Source organism: Stegostoma tigrinum, chromosome 26 (assembly GCF_030684315.1).
Source record: "Stegostoma tigrinum isolate sSteTig4 chromosome 26, sSteTig4.hap1, whole genome shotgun sequence".
In the NCBI taxonomy this organism is placed as follows: Eukaryota; Metazoa; Chordata; class Chondrichthyes; order Orectolobiformes; family Stegostomatidae; genus Stegostoma; species Stegostoma tigrinum.
The window spans coordinates 31,307,866-31,322,904 of NC_081379.1; the positions used below are offsets into that span (position 1 = coordinate 31,307,866).

Genomic DNA, 15,039 nt, shown 5'->3' on the forward strand with positions numbered 1-15,039 from the left:
CCTTCAAGGACGTCGGTCGTCACTTAGACTCCACCATCCTTCACATTCAAAGGATGGTAAGCTACCACTTCTGTCACCTCCAATAGCACGACACAACTGGACACACATTCCCCTCCCCCACCTTTGTCAGCATTCTGCAAGGAACGTTCCCTCCAGGACATCCTGGTCCACTCCTCCTCCATTCCCAGCACCTCCCCACAAAACCACAGCCGGGGGGTGTGGAGTGAAGGATGCAGTGAGACACAGATTGGGTGACCACTCTGCAAAACACCTAAGCTCTGTCTATAAAAATATCCCTGAGCTTCTAGTCGCCTGCCTCTTCAACACACCACTGAGTTTCCGGGTCCATATTTCTGTTACAAACCTGCTGCAGAGTTTCAGCCAGCCTCAGCACAAATTCAAAGAACAGCATCTCATTTTCCACTTGGGGACACTGCAGCATCTGGAACTTGACATCCTTCTATGTTGCAGCACAGACTATCCATCCTCAGCTCTCACTGTCACTTATTTAACTTCTCTTCTGTTCTAGTCTACCATCCATAATCACCTCATTTAGTTACTCCTTTCAAATATCTTTCTCTTTGGGCTTCATCTTCACTTCTCTGCTCATCTCTCCCTGCTCTCCTCCAACCTTGTCAACACCATAAATAACATTTTTCCTACCTGCTATCAGTCCTGAAAGAGTCACTGGGCTTAAAACATTAGCTCTGTTTCTGCCTACAGATGCTGCCAGGCCTGCTGAGTTTTGCCAGCAACTTCTGTTTTGATTAATATGCAGTTCTTTGTTTTATTTGCATTTTCATTTGCGCAAATTCACCTGGAATGATCTTCACACATTCAATTAGTTAAAGAACTTTCCATTGCTGTGTGCATTACTAAAATATTCATATTCCCAAGTTCTACCACCAATCCCCGACGCCACCCATTGACAGAAATTTAGCCGGTACACCCAGCTGGTCCTTACTTTGTTTGCTATTGCGTTTTTAAAATTAATTTTATATTACTCACAACTGAAGAAATCTAGTCAATGCCTACAAATTGCAAAACAAAGATGCATTTCTTTACTTCATATCTTCAAGCCTATCAGTGCAACTTTATTAAAATCCCTTTCTAATAGGGCACTATGAGTTTTAAAAAACAGACAGATTTATTACTGCTTCGTTCTGTAGCTTTTACACACTCATTGTTCTTTACTCCAGCATCCTAAAGTTTGATTACTAAACCTGCAGGATGGTGACTGTGCAAACTGCTTGTGTCGTTTCAAGATGTAGCCGACATTCCTTCAAGCAACTCTCTCAATATCAATCACACCTTAACATTTTGATTACAGAGGTCAGACCTTGTTAAACGGATAGAATTATCTCTGGACAGCATAAACTATGAATCTATTAACTTTTCAAAAACAATTGCTTTGCCATGTTCCATGTCCAGTTTAATTTGAGCCTCTTCTCACAGATAACCCGTAGAAAATCTCGGTGGTTTCACGTTGCCACCAGCATTGAGTCATTCATTTTGTTTGTTACTGCTGAGTGCTCCATTTGAACACTGAAGGCAGCTGGAAATTAATGTTTTACAAAATCTTCTTTAAGGCTTCTGATATCCATTTCAAAAGCGTGTATCTTTCTTTTAACATCTAACTCTGAGTAACACTGGGAGTCTTTCTGCTTTTCACACTTTAGCGCAGCCAAACAATTTAAATGTAAGCTCTGATTTAGGAATTTCCAAATAGAACATTTTCAATCTTGAATAAAGTATATTAAATTCCACTCTATATTCTTCTATGGAATAAATGTTCAGCTTTGTAAATGTATCAAAGTTCAACCACCGCAAATGCACTTAATACACTGTCTTTCTCATAAATTTTGTCCATAAATGTTAACAGATCACCCAATTGATTCCCCCCATTCTTGAACCTCCAACCGAAAAAAGCTCTACATCTAATCTTGCTTCTGGTAAGAAGCAGCTGTTTCCCCCCCCCCCCCCCCCCGCTTCAGGAAAGATGCAATGTACTGAGCAGATATTAAGGGTAACAGGTGGACTGTAATGTGGGAAGAAGTGGGAAAATAAAGGCAAATCATCCAAGCCAATCAATGAGGGAAAAAACAAGGCACCTTTCATTGTGTAAAGGATTTACTAACTATTCAGTCTTACAGTTCATCCTACACACTAGTTCCACCTTCCCCTTTATATCTAGTCAGTTAACTGATCAATTAAGGCCAATCACTTACTTAACTACTTTCTATACCAACAACGACATAGTTAAATCTGTGCATGTGCATTTAGGCAGCAAACTCTGAAGTTTCAAACAAGTTAATATAGTGAAAAAGGAAATACACAAGAAATCTTCACCTGTTTTGTCTTTCTTCTTTGATATACTGCAACTTTTCAATGATCCACACTTTTCAAATGTCTAAAAAGAAAATAGTAAACAATAATGAATTATAATTAAAATTTTATAAAATTCAGAGAACTTTAGATACGACCATTGATACATATATAAATGAGCTTACCATAGATGGGAAATGCTTATAGAAAATTCTAACTGGAATAGTCAGAGTAAATGCAGGAAGGATGTCTTTGGTGACGAAAGGGACCAGAAGCAGGGATCACAGTTAAAAGGCTACAGAGTTGGCCATTCAGCCTGAGATGAAGAGAAATCTCTTCATCCAGAGTGGCAAACCTGCAGGATTATTTCCCACAGAAAGTGACTGAGGCCAAGAACACTGAATTATTTTCATGAAGGAATGAGATACAGCTTTTAGGCTAAAAGGATCAAAGGGTATAGGGCAAAATCATGAAGGGGGTACTCCACTGGATGATCAGCCATGATCAGACTGAATGACACAGCTGGCTTAAAATTGCTCTATGCCCTCTGCCTTTCCCTTTTTTACTCTTACTAGTTTGGTTTATGAAATTAGGAGATTGGTCTATGACGATGGATTTGTGTAGACTGGGTTTACATTCTCTGAGGCTCAAAAATTAGTATGATTTAGTTGAAAGATTATAAAATATTTAATGCTGTTAACAGAGTAGTTGCTGAGAAAATCCCTGGCCAAGGGAATCTAAAATTCCAGGATGCAATCTCTCAATAAAGGATTTACCATTAAGACTGTAACCAGGAGAACTGTCTTCAATTAATGTTATATGAACCTGGAACTCACTACCCTGGAGAATTGCAGATAGGTATTGATTTTAGTCAAGACAGACATCAAAAGATTTCTGGGTACAGAGGGAATTAAATTTAATCTATTTTGCTGGCCTTTCAATAGCAACCAGTCCACCCTTAAATAAACAATAATGGTCATCCTTAGTCAGTTGTGACTTTATCTAGCATTCTGGATCAAATCTAAAACCAAATCTCACTGATGAGGGCAGAATGCAAAATGAGGGTGAGGTAAAATAAATAACTTTAAAGCTTCCACCAAAGACACATCATTATTTAAAATATTTTTGTTCAGAACAACTTAAAAAGAAACTCGGGAATGCTTTAAGAACATACATTTTTAAATCTGTTCAAAAATAAATTGTAAAAGGAGTTTGTCCCTTTACAAAGTTCATTATTACTGATCTTACACTATACAGAGTAGCATCAAATACAGTTTCACAAAGATGTGAGCAGACCAAGCATACTGCTGCAAAAGAGAGTGGTAAACCTAATTCACTACTCTCTTTCTGAGCAACTCAATATTTAAGGTGCTCCAACCAAGTTTCTGACTCTGTCATTGCACATTATCTGTGACTGTGACAAAGATAATCTCTACTTCACCTTTCCCAATACTGTCTGCAGCTTTTGTCCATCCTCCTTGTACACTTCTCTACCTTTGTCTATCTTGGAAGGACCACATTCACACCTCGTGGAATAGCTACAACACGGCAGAAAGTCATCTGACCTCATCACATTAGCATACACAGGCTCTCTGAAAGCACATTATAACTTTGTGTCATTCTCCTGCCTTTTTGCTGTAATTCTTCACATTGTTTCTATTCAAATCCTCATCTAAAACCCTCAAATGTCTCAATTGAACTTACCACCACCATATTTCCAAGCAGTACATTCCAGATCTAACTCATGTAAAAAAATATTTCTCAAAAGAATTTGCGAAATATGCAAATATCATGTAAGTCTCTAGTGTTCTGTAGAAACCCCTCCTAACTTTGAAAACTTCCCTCCAGTCTTCTGGGTCATCTCTCCAACAAAGACAAGAATTCAAATTTCTATCTTCAGAAAGTAGGTTTCTCAACCCTGGTTCCTTTCTTGCAAACTGCTTCTGCACTCCTTCTGATTGCATTCACATCCTTCATGATGTTTGGCACCCAGAACTGTACACCGTACACAATTCCTAACTAATGCCACATTCAAGTTCAGCTTAATCTTGTTGCCCTGCACTCCATGCCCCTTTTAATAAAAACTTATGTATCACGTTTTATTAAATGCTCCCCTGTCATTTTGAATAATTTATGTCTCGCTGCTCTAACACCTTTTAGAATATTATTCTTTATTTTATTCTGCCTCTCCATGTTTTCTACCAAAATATATCATCTCACATTTATCTTCATTGCTGTCTATCTGTCCAATTCACCCACTTGTCATTTTTTTTGAAGTTCTACAATGTTTACCTCGAAGCTGACACTGCTTTCAAGCTTTTTCTCATCAGCAAACTATGAAATTGTCCCGTATACACCGACTTGTAGTTCATTAACATAAACCAGAAAAACAACAATCCCAATACTAATACCTAAGGAAGTCCTCTACAAACCTTTCTCCAACCTGAAAAATATTTATTAAATATTACTGTTTCCTGTCACTGAGTCAATTTAATATTACACTGTTATGTTTCACGAGCTCTAAACTAGCTCACAAATCTTTTGGAAGTCATTATATCAAACATCTTTTGTAAGTCCATGTTTGCCACATCAAACTTTACCCTGATCAAGCACTTTTGTTACTCCTTCAGAAAAGTCCAAGTTAGTTTAACACTATTTTCCCCTCAAGAAATCTATGCTGGTTTTCCTCAGTTAACTTACATCTGTCCATTTGAGTATTATATCTATTCCAAGTTATTATTTCTTTAAATTTCCTGAGTATTGAAGTCAAACCAACTAGCCTGTAATAGCTGGCTTTAACCTTGCAACTTCTAGGGAACAAGCTATCCACGTGTGAAAGATTATGGCTTGTGCCTCTACAATTTTCACTATCATTTCCTTCAGTACCCTGGGACACATATCTCATTCAAGCCACTAAGCTTTGTCAACTTTAAGTAATGACTGTCCATCCATTATCAATTCTGAACTGTTCTAGTGAATTTTCTCTTGTATCTATGACTTGGGTATCATTTGCCTCTTTGGTAATGACAGAAGCAAAGTAAATGCTATGATCTCAGGTGATAGTATTATTGAACAAGCCCCGTCCCAAAATGATATCTGTATCGACGGGTCTTGTAGTCACTTTTAGTTAATGTGGCAAAGATACATTGAAACATAGCTGCACAAGCTGCAGAGCTTCTTTAAACCAGAAGTTTATGACATAGATCAAAAACACAAAAGACATTTGATATGCAGGGCAGTTTAAAAAGACTCTTAGTTAGACGTAACTGATACTGCCCATTTTTTTTTCTTGTGAACTATGAATTCCGGTTCCACAAATATTCTGAAAATGCATTTTGCTTCTGATAACAGTCAAGTCTTCTCTAAGCTATCCAAAAACTTTTAATACCAGTGTTTCCCAAGCTAAAACCAATCCTGGTTAGCTTACTTTCGGTTCAAGATAGTGCCCCTCAATGTTTATACTTCCTGTCATAAACCAGTGCAGTACAGCCAATCTTCCATTAGCACTTTATGGGGTGTTCGCTCTCTGCCAAGTATTGGATTAGGTCACTTCATAAAAAAAGAGAGTTTTATATAGTTACTTTTCTTTAACTCTTCAAAAACAAAACCAACCCTAGATGCCACTATTCTAAAATTGAAAATCTGAATTGATATTTATCTATAAATAAGATACCTTTCATCACACAGTATTTATTTAGTACCTTAGCTGTGCACTTTGCTTCCACACAAAAAAAAATCGCCTCTCTCACCTTTAATGAGCCCTACTGCCTCTTTCGAGCAACTTTTTAATCCACTTTAATGAAATTTTGGGATTCCTTTTTGTGTTAGTTGCCAGTCTTTTTCATCATCCTACTTTGCTTCTCTTATTTGTTTTATCTGTCTTCTGAAACTTCTTCTGTATTCAATCCAGTCCTCAATTTTAATTTTTCTACTAGTGACTGGTCATAAACACACTTCTTGTTCTTTATCTGTAGGATTGGCAGGGAAACTAATATCTTATGATTGTAATCACACAATTATACTCATGGATCGATCTAATGTTATGTTATTCTGAAGTATAGTCAATGTAGATCTTACTACTGTAACATGATGTGATTCTACTTTGCTTCATTTGGCAAATAAGTGCACCATGGGAATTGCAGGAGAAGTGAAGACAATAATCTAATGTTCTAGACTTACAACTGCAAGGACAAAGGGGGTCTATTTAGCTTCTGTGCAGGTTGATTAAGACAAAGATAGCATATTTCCAAGTCATTAGCTCTTATCAAGAAATCATAATCACTGCTGCATATTATACTGATGTGGTCTAAGTTGCTTAGAAGTGTAACAATTGACTAAATGTAATCCCGGTAGTAGTTAACTGTGTAACGATGAGTATAATTTTGCAGTTGTATAATCCTTTAGATTTTAATATGCACTGTATAATAATTTGTAGATTAGTATTTTCTGATTTTGTGCATCAATTTTGCCTTTAAAGTATAAGTGGTAACATGACGTGCTTCCAAGCCGTCAAACATAGCAGAAACAGATCAACGCTTCAGAAAACAGAGGTCTCAAAGGAAAATGTAAATATCAGTGATAGGTGTCTGATTTGATGGGAATTTCACCTACTCAGCAAACATTGAACTATGAGCTCAGGGATATCAATCATTTGGACCTGATTGCTAATGACTCTCTTTCTCTTTAACAAAGAGATAAGGTGCATTCCAAATTACTTTATTTTTGTAAAATGTCCTAAAGTGACAATAATAAAAATTAATAAAGGGGATGGACACATGGATTACTAAGAATTGACGGAACCAGTCAGTGGACAGTGGGAGGTGACATCAATGGCAATTATTCTATGAAGTAATTAAAGATGGATGATGCATCTCAAAACAATTATCAATAAGCTTTGCCTAGTCTACAATGCAATGATATAATTTATCATGTGATGGTATGTGGCTTGGAAAGAGTTAAAAAGCAACTGCTTTCTATGACCAAGGCATACACGAAAATCGAAGTTGGCCCTGATGTCCAATCTGGGTGGAATGTCCTTAAGGTATTGAATCATAGAATCATAGCTCACAGCTACTTCAGAACTGTTCTGAAATTCTAAAGTACTCACGCTGGACTCAAAACATTAATTCTGTTTTGCTCTCCACAGATACTGCCAAGTGTGCTGAGTTTCTCTAGCATTCTGTGTTCACCCATCTGATCTCTCTCCAGTTTTCAAAAAAACACTTCTTTTCGGTGGTCTGGGTGAAACCTGATTGTTCTAGAACAGTGACTGAAAGAACTTCTCAATATTTCTTTTCCTGAACAAGCTATGATTGCTAAGATGTTAGAGAGAATTGCAAGTCTACTGTCTTGTCCACAAATCTACCAGACCACAGGACTGTAAGGCCTGAAATTTTTCCCTTCATGGGCCAAAACCTATTAGACAAAGTGCTTTCCCAGAAAGCCAATGTTTGCCGAGAAATCAGTACTTTTTCTAGAAACAAAGACAGAAATTGCTGGAAAAGCTCTGGTCTGGCAGGATCTGTGGAGAAAAATCAGAGTTAACATTTCTGGTCATGTGATTCTTCCTCGGAACGTGGAGGATTCCTTATCAAGCTGTTTTTTTTTGCTATCATTTACCTGGTATCTCTAAGCATACACATTAGTGTGTTGGCCTATTTACAGGTATAAACAGTTACACTTCCATTATACCAATGTGCACATCAACCAGCTTTGTAAATTCATTGAGTAAGTTCTACTTCAGTATAGAAAAAAAATTGTATCTATTAAAGAAACTGGCTTAAAGCTCCCATCATGTAAAACATAAGAAAGATAATGTATTTGATTGGTCTTCTCAGTAACTGAGCAAAATATTTAAAGATTATGTTGAGGCCAAGTGAACAAATGAAATAGTGCACTCCTCCAGCTTCAGTAATAACTGTCCGATTTTGTGTACTGGTTGCTGAACAAGGTTAAGGGCATCAAATAAATGTCCTATTATATAACATACTTATTATTAATCATTATGCATCGTTGTCAGCTTGACTTCCTCCAAATACACTGTGCATGTATAACCTTAATTTGTACATAATTAATTACACATATATAAATTTTTAAAATCCTTAAAATGCGCGGGTGCCTGTGGAGCTTATAGATTCATCCCTCATTGTACAACAAATACTTAAATTTATCCTTTAACCCTCAGCACTGTTTGGCCAAACCATAAATAGAAACCCATTGTGTTTTGAAAATTTTAAGAGTCAAAATATTTTAAATATCTGGGTTTGTATAGGGAACTGAGAAATCAGTGTAAATGCTATGTTAAGTAATTAATAAAAGTAAAACGAATTAACAGAAAGGGTGATGTGCGAAAAGAATTTTAAAATGATTACTTAATTAAATAAAGCTCAAGTTGATATAGTATGGGATGGCTAATCTGGTCAAACATAAAGCTTTTCAAGTGTCATGACAGTAAGAATGAAAGATAGCACCTGGAAAACTATAACCATTTTAACATTTTCTGATTTTATTGTGCTTTATTTTCAACCTATCAGCTAAACTTTTGGAAACAAAGGTTACTATCACTTTTTTTTATTTGTAATAATTTAAATGCTGTGTACCTTGCTGGAGGTAAAGTGTTTAGAAACGTTACTTCCAAAGATAATCCTACAAGTGTTTACCAAATCTGAGCAGGTGAAGACTAAGCAGCATTTATTTAATGCTTTTCATGACATCAAGATATCCCAAAGGGCTGTACAGTGAGTTTAGTACTTTAATTGTAATCACTGTTGCAAGGTTATAATTTGTGCAGAGTGAGGTCATACCAATAGTAACTTGTTAATGATTAAACAATCTGTCTTAGCAATGTTGGTTGCAGAATAAAGGGAGAGTGACTGCACTTGACATCGACGCTGCATTTAACATAGCATGGAATCAAGGAGCCAAAGCAAAACTGGAGCCAATAGGAATCCAACGGGTGTGACTGAACTTGGTGGACTCATGCAAGTCGATAATTGTGGATGTAGGAGGTCAGACACCTCAGTTCCAAGACATCTCTACAGGAATTCATCAGGGTAGTGTCCTCGGCCAACCATCTTCAGCTGCTTTATCATTGACCTACTCATCATAATAGAGTGAAAAGTGACTATGTGCAGCATCATTTGCAACTCCTCAGATTCTGAAACATGTCCAAAAGCAACAAGATTTATATAATATCAGAGATAATGGGAACTGCAGATGCTGGAGATTCCAAGATAATAAAATGTGAGGCTGGATGAACACAGCAGGCCAAGCAGCATCTCAGGAGCACAAAAGCTGACGTTTCGGGCCTAGACCCTTCATCAGAGAGGGGGATGGGGGGAGGGAACTGGAATAAATAGGGAGAGAGGGGGAGGCGGACCGAAGATGGAGAGTAAAGAAGATAGGTGGAGAGGGTGTAGGTGGGGAGGTAGGGAGGGGATAGGTCAGTCCAGGGAAGACGGACAGGTCAAGGAGGTGGGATGAGGTTAGTAGGTAGCTGGGGGTGCGGCTTGGGGTGGGAGGAAGGGATGGGTGAGAGGAAGAACCGGTTAGGGAGGCAGAGACAGGTTGGACTGGTTTTGGGATGCAGTGGGTGGGGGGGAAGAGCTGGGCTGGTTGTGTGGTGCAGTGGGGGGAGGGGATGAACTGGGCTGGTTTAGGGATGCAGTGGGGGAAGGGGAGATTTTGAAACTGGTGAAGTCCACATTGAACCCTGCAGCCATATGGTATCAATGTGGACTTCACCAGTTTCAAAATCTCCCCTTCCCCCACTGCATCCCTAAACCAGCCCAGTTCATCCCCTCCCCCCACTGCACCACACAACCAGCCCAGCTCTTCCCCCCCACCCACTACATCCCAAAACCAGTCCAACCTGTCTCTGCCTCCCTAACCGGTTCTTCCTCTCACCCATCCCTTCCTCCCACCCCAAGCCGCACCCCCATCTACCTACTAACCTCATCCCACCTCCTTGACCTGTCCGTCTTCCCTGGACTGACCTATCCCCTCCCTACCTCCCCACCTACACCCTCTCCACCTATCTTCTTTACTCTCCATCTTCGGTCCGCCTCCCCCTCTCTCCCTATTTATTCCAGTTCCCTCCCCCCATCCCCCTCTCTGATGAAGGGTCTAGGCCCGAAACGTCAGCTTTTGTGCTCCTGAGATGCTGCTTGGCCTGCTGTGTTCATCCAGCCTCACATTTTATTAAGATTTATATAATATCCGGGTTTGGGCTGGCAAGTAACATTTGTGGTGCACAAGAGCTAACCAATAACCATCTCCAAAAAGATTGTCTAGACATCAAGTCATGACATTCAGTTGCACTACCATCGTGGAATCCCGTACAATCAACATGGGGGGGGGGTACCATTGATCAGAAAACTAAACTGGACAGTCGTATAAATATTGTGGTTACAAGACCAGAGACTTGGGATCTTGCACAGATTAATTCAACTCCTAACTTCCCAAATCCTATCATTATCTGCAAGGTCCAAGCTGAAAGTGTGATAATAATACTCGCCATTTGCCTGGTTGAGTAAAGTTCCAACAACACTTAAGAAGCTTAACACCATTCAAGCGCTTGATGAGCACTATATCTACAAACATTCAATCCCTCCACAACCAATTCAGTATCAGCAATGTATACCACCTGAAAGATATATTACAGAAATTCACCAAAACTCTTTCAGCAGCACTTTCCAAACTCTCAACTATTTAAAAAGGACAAGAGCAGCTAATACATGGAACCACCACTGCCTACAAGTTCCCTCCAAGCCATCAACACCTTGATTTATAAACATATTGAAGTTCTTCCCTGCAGTTGGGCAGAAATCTTGGAATGCCCTCTCTAACAGCATTGTGAGAGAATCTACGCTAAATGCCTGCAGCGGTCAAGAAGGAAGAACGTTACCATATTTTGAACAGCAACAATACATGCTAGCCCAGCCAGCAAAACAGACATCCTAGAATGAATTTTTTAAAAAAAGTGACAGAAGATATGGCTGCCAAATTTGCTGATGACGCAAAGACTGGTAGGAAAGTAAGTTTTAAACAGAACATACGGAGGTTACTAAAATAGAAAGATAGGTTAAATGAGGGGGCTATAATGCGGCAGATGGAGTACAATGTACGATAGAAAATCGTACAATTTGGCTGGAAAACTAAATGCATACTATCCAAATGGTGAGCTATTAGAACGCTCTGAGATGCTGAAGGACGTAGGTGTCCTAGTGTATGAATCACAAAAGGCTCGTAATCAAGTTCAGCTTGTAATTTGAAAAATTAACAGACAGTTATCACTTATTAGGAGGATAAACAGATACAAACATAAGGACGTAACGGTTCAGTTATACAGAACACTCTTGGATGATATATGGGGTACTGTGCATAGTACTGGTCACCCTATTTAAAGAAGGATGTAAATCTGTTGGAACAGTTTGCAGAAGGTTTATACGGCTAATAGCTGGAATGGACAGGTTGTCTTTTAAGTAAAGGTTGGACAGGCTAGACTCGTATCCAGTGGAGTTTCGCAGAATGAATGGTAACTTAATTGAAACATAAGTGCTGAGGGGGTGGTGACAGGGTTAACATGCGCAGCACGTTCCCTCTTACAGGAGAGCTAGGGATCACATTTAGTTGTTTGGAGGCCAAATCTAGGTATATTTGTTGCATAGAAGAGTGTCCTTGACCTAACTGTCATCAGTCGCTTCATCGATGACTATCCTTCAGTTTCAAGGTCAAAAGTAGGAAGCTCACTGATTATTGCACAACGTTTAGTGTCATTCATAACTCCTCAGATACTGGTGCAGTCTCTGCCAAGTGTAGCAAGACCTGGACAACAGTCAGGCTTAGACTGATAGAATCATACAACACAGAAACAGACCCTTTGGTCCAACTTGTCTGTGCCAAGCTTCCCAAACTAGACGAGTCCCACTTGTCTGTATTTTGTCAGATCCCTCTAAACCTACCCCATTCATGTACCAAATGTCTTTTAAACATTGTAACTATAGCACTACCATCTACCATTTCCTTTGGTAGTTCATTCCACACATGAACCACCCTCTAGGTTGCAACAAAATCTGTGCCAACCAAATGCCAGGTAGTGACCGTCACTAACCTTCTACTTGTTAAAGAAGAATGTTTCATGTTAAAGAAGAATGTTTCATGTTAAAACCTCTGATAATGCAATCTTGGAGGCTGAGATGACACTACAACTCGATGATTAGATCACCCCAGTTTCTAAAGTCTATTGCAATTAAACATTACTGCTTTTGTACAGCCTTTTTTTTGGTAATGTCACCAGACTTGGTAAGCCATTCGTGGTACTGTCATTAGATAAGTAATCCAAAACTCTAGGCAAATGTTCAGGGACATGGATTCAGATTCTACAAAGGCAGATGATGAAATCTGAATTCAACGGACATATGGAATAAAAAGCTAACCCACTGGTGACCATGTTACTATCGTCAATTATCATTCACTCATGTTCTTTAGAGAGGTAAGTCTGTCATTTTTACCTGGTTTGGTCAAATGTGGCCTTAAACACGCTGTGTTTGACTCTCAACTGCTGTCTTGTCAATTAGCAGTGAACAATGAATGCTGGCCTTGCCAGTGACACGTAGGTCCCATGACAAAAAAAAAGTTGGAACATTCTATCCTGAGATGTTTTGGAGAAAAAAAAAGGCAAATATTCTGACACATTTAGCCAGTTGCTGCAATATCAAAATAATCATGTTCACTAATTCACATTAATTATACTGATCAGAATCATTTTTCCTTATATGTTGGAGCTCCAATACAAGGTTTAGAAGAAACATATATTTAACTCAAAACCAGAGCTATGAAGCTAATTGTCTGCTATGTAATTAGGCAGATACTCAACCTAGAGAATTAATTCTCCATTAACAGTCAAATGAGATGGAGGATATTTGTTAAAAATTAGAATAAATCTTATTGTTTAAACATTGCAGATTTTTTTCCTTTTTATTATCAACAGTAACATAATGAGAAACCAAGATATACTGGCCCATAAGTTCCAAAATGCTACTGATGCCAACCATACAGTTGACAGAACAACCGTATTTTGCAAAGCTCATTTGACATTACTGAAATGTAAATCAAACAAACAGTGCTGCAGAAAAGGAATAACTCTGGCCCAGTTTTTCCTGTAAAATAATGATGATCAGCCTTTACCACAATTAAAGTCAAATCGCATAGCAACATCTGGGAGCTGCACATGCACAATAAACATTGAAAACAGCGAGTTTTCCCGGACCCTCAAGGATCTTTGTGAGAAACTCAGCATTCAAAGATAAGGAACAGCCATAAGTTGCTGCACTTATGAAATAAATATATATAAACATTCCAGAAATTTAGAGTTTGTCCACTCATTTATTATACCATAAAAAAAATTGCCAGTACTAAAAGCTCATTTTTACAAAATATCATGATCCTTCATAATTTATTACTACAATCTTGAATCTAAAATCTTTACATCTTTTATGTGCCTCAATATCATTATTCTCTCTAAACTTCACTTGCTCCACACGGTGACATTCAATCATATATTCCAACTTTCTAGGTAAAGCTTGGCGCTGCTCATCAACAATCTGCTTAGTTTCCACACAAGCAAAAAAAATTGAGTAATTTGGGCCCTTGAACTTGCTTTGGAAATTGTCAAAAATCAAGGCCTCTCTGAATGTGGATTTAACTACTTTTTCATATCTATCTCTCAGTTCTCTTGTCGAACAAAAATAGCTGACTCAACCTCGAACATGTTCAAGTAACTGAGCTTCCACTGTTCTCTGGGGAAGATAATGCCACAAACTAACAATTCTCATAGAAAATACCATACTTCAGGCTTAAATAGTCAGCTGCTAATTTATAAAGTGTATCCACACATTCTAGAATCTTGTAAGGGGAAAATACCCTCAGATTCCTTCAGGATCTTACATATTTCACTAAGATCGGCGTAGATTTTTTAAATTTCCGATGGATATAGGTCCAACCTGTTCAACACTTGATCAAAAAAAGCCTTCACCCCAAGAATAAATTAAATGATTCTTCTTTGAACTTTTTCTAATGCAGCTACATCATTTTTAAGTATGGAATCCAAAACTGCAAATGGTACTCCATGTCTCACTCAGGTGAGACAGAATAAGCACTGATTAAGCAACACCTGCCTACTTTAATACTTGCAAGTAACATCAATATTCCATTTCCTTTTTAACCACTTGTTACACATGTTGCTAACACTGTGATTTACATATCAGAATACAACGCTTGCACGATACATAGGTATCCTTTAAAAGGCATAATACGAAGCTGCTTACTAATCCAAGCAAATTCCAGTGCTAATTCTCACTAATTTTGGCCCATTAAATGAATAAAGGAACTTGTAAGAATACATACCTTCATCAATGTTTCTTCAGTTGTCAAACAATTTAAATTTTTCACAAATAAAGTACATCCCGGAAGGTGCTCTTCGTCACCCTCACTCAAATTATCTGCTTCATTTTCATCCTTTGCTTGGTCGTCCTCATCTTCCAGAAAACATAAAACAAGTCACGTTTAGTACATTAACTCTCCTATTGCAATCATTCAATATTTATTTTCCTGAATTAACAGTAAATTCAGGATATAAGAATTTAAATTAAAGCCTTTTTCCCCCTCATCGCCTTGGTCCAAAACGATAATTCATAATAATGAATTGATTTTCCA

At 38.2% G+C, this 15,039-nt stretch overlaps 1 protein-coding gene across 4 annotated transcripts in view; it reads right to left on the minus strand.

The window, feature by feature from the left end:
- rbm19 (RNA binding motif protein 19) overlaps positions 1 to 15,039 on the minus strand; it is a 239,328-nt gene that overhangs the window by 167,898 nt on the left and 56,391 nt on the right. For all 4 annotated transcript variants that reach the window (XR_007249971.2, XM_059655088.1, XM_048556299.2 and 1 more), the window contains exons 17-18: positions 14,731 to 14,861; positions 2,350 to 2,410 (exon numbers count right to left, since the gene is read on the minus strand). Coding sequence is in view for 3 of the 4 variants with exons in the window: in XM_059655088.1 (XP_059511071.1) it covers positions 2,350 to 2,410; positions 14,731 to 14,861 (192 nt within the window). In the remaining variant the exon portion in view is untranslated. The remainder of the gene's footprint in view (positions 1 to 2,349; positions 2,411 to 14,730; positions 14,862 to 15,039) is intronic.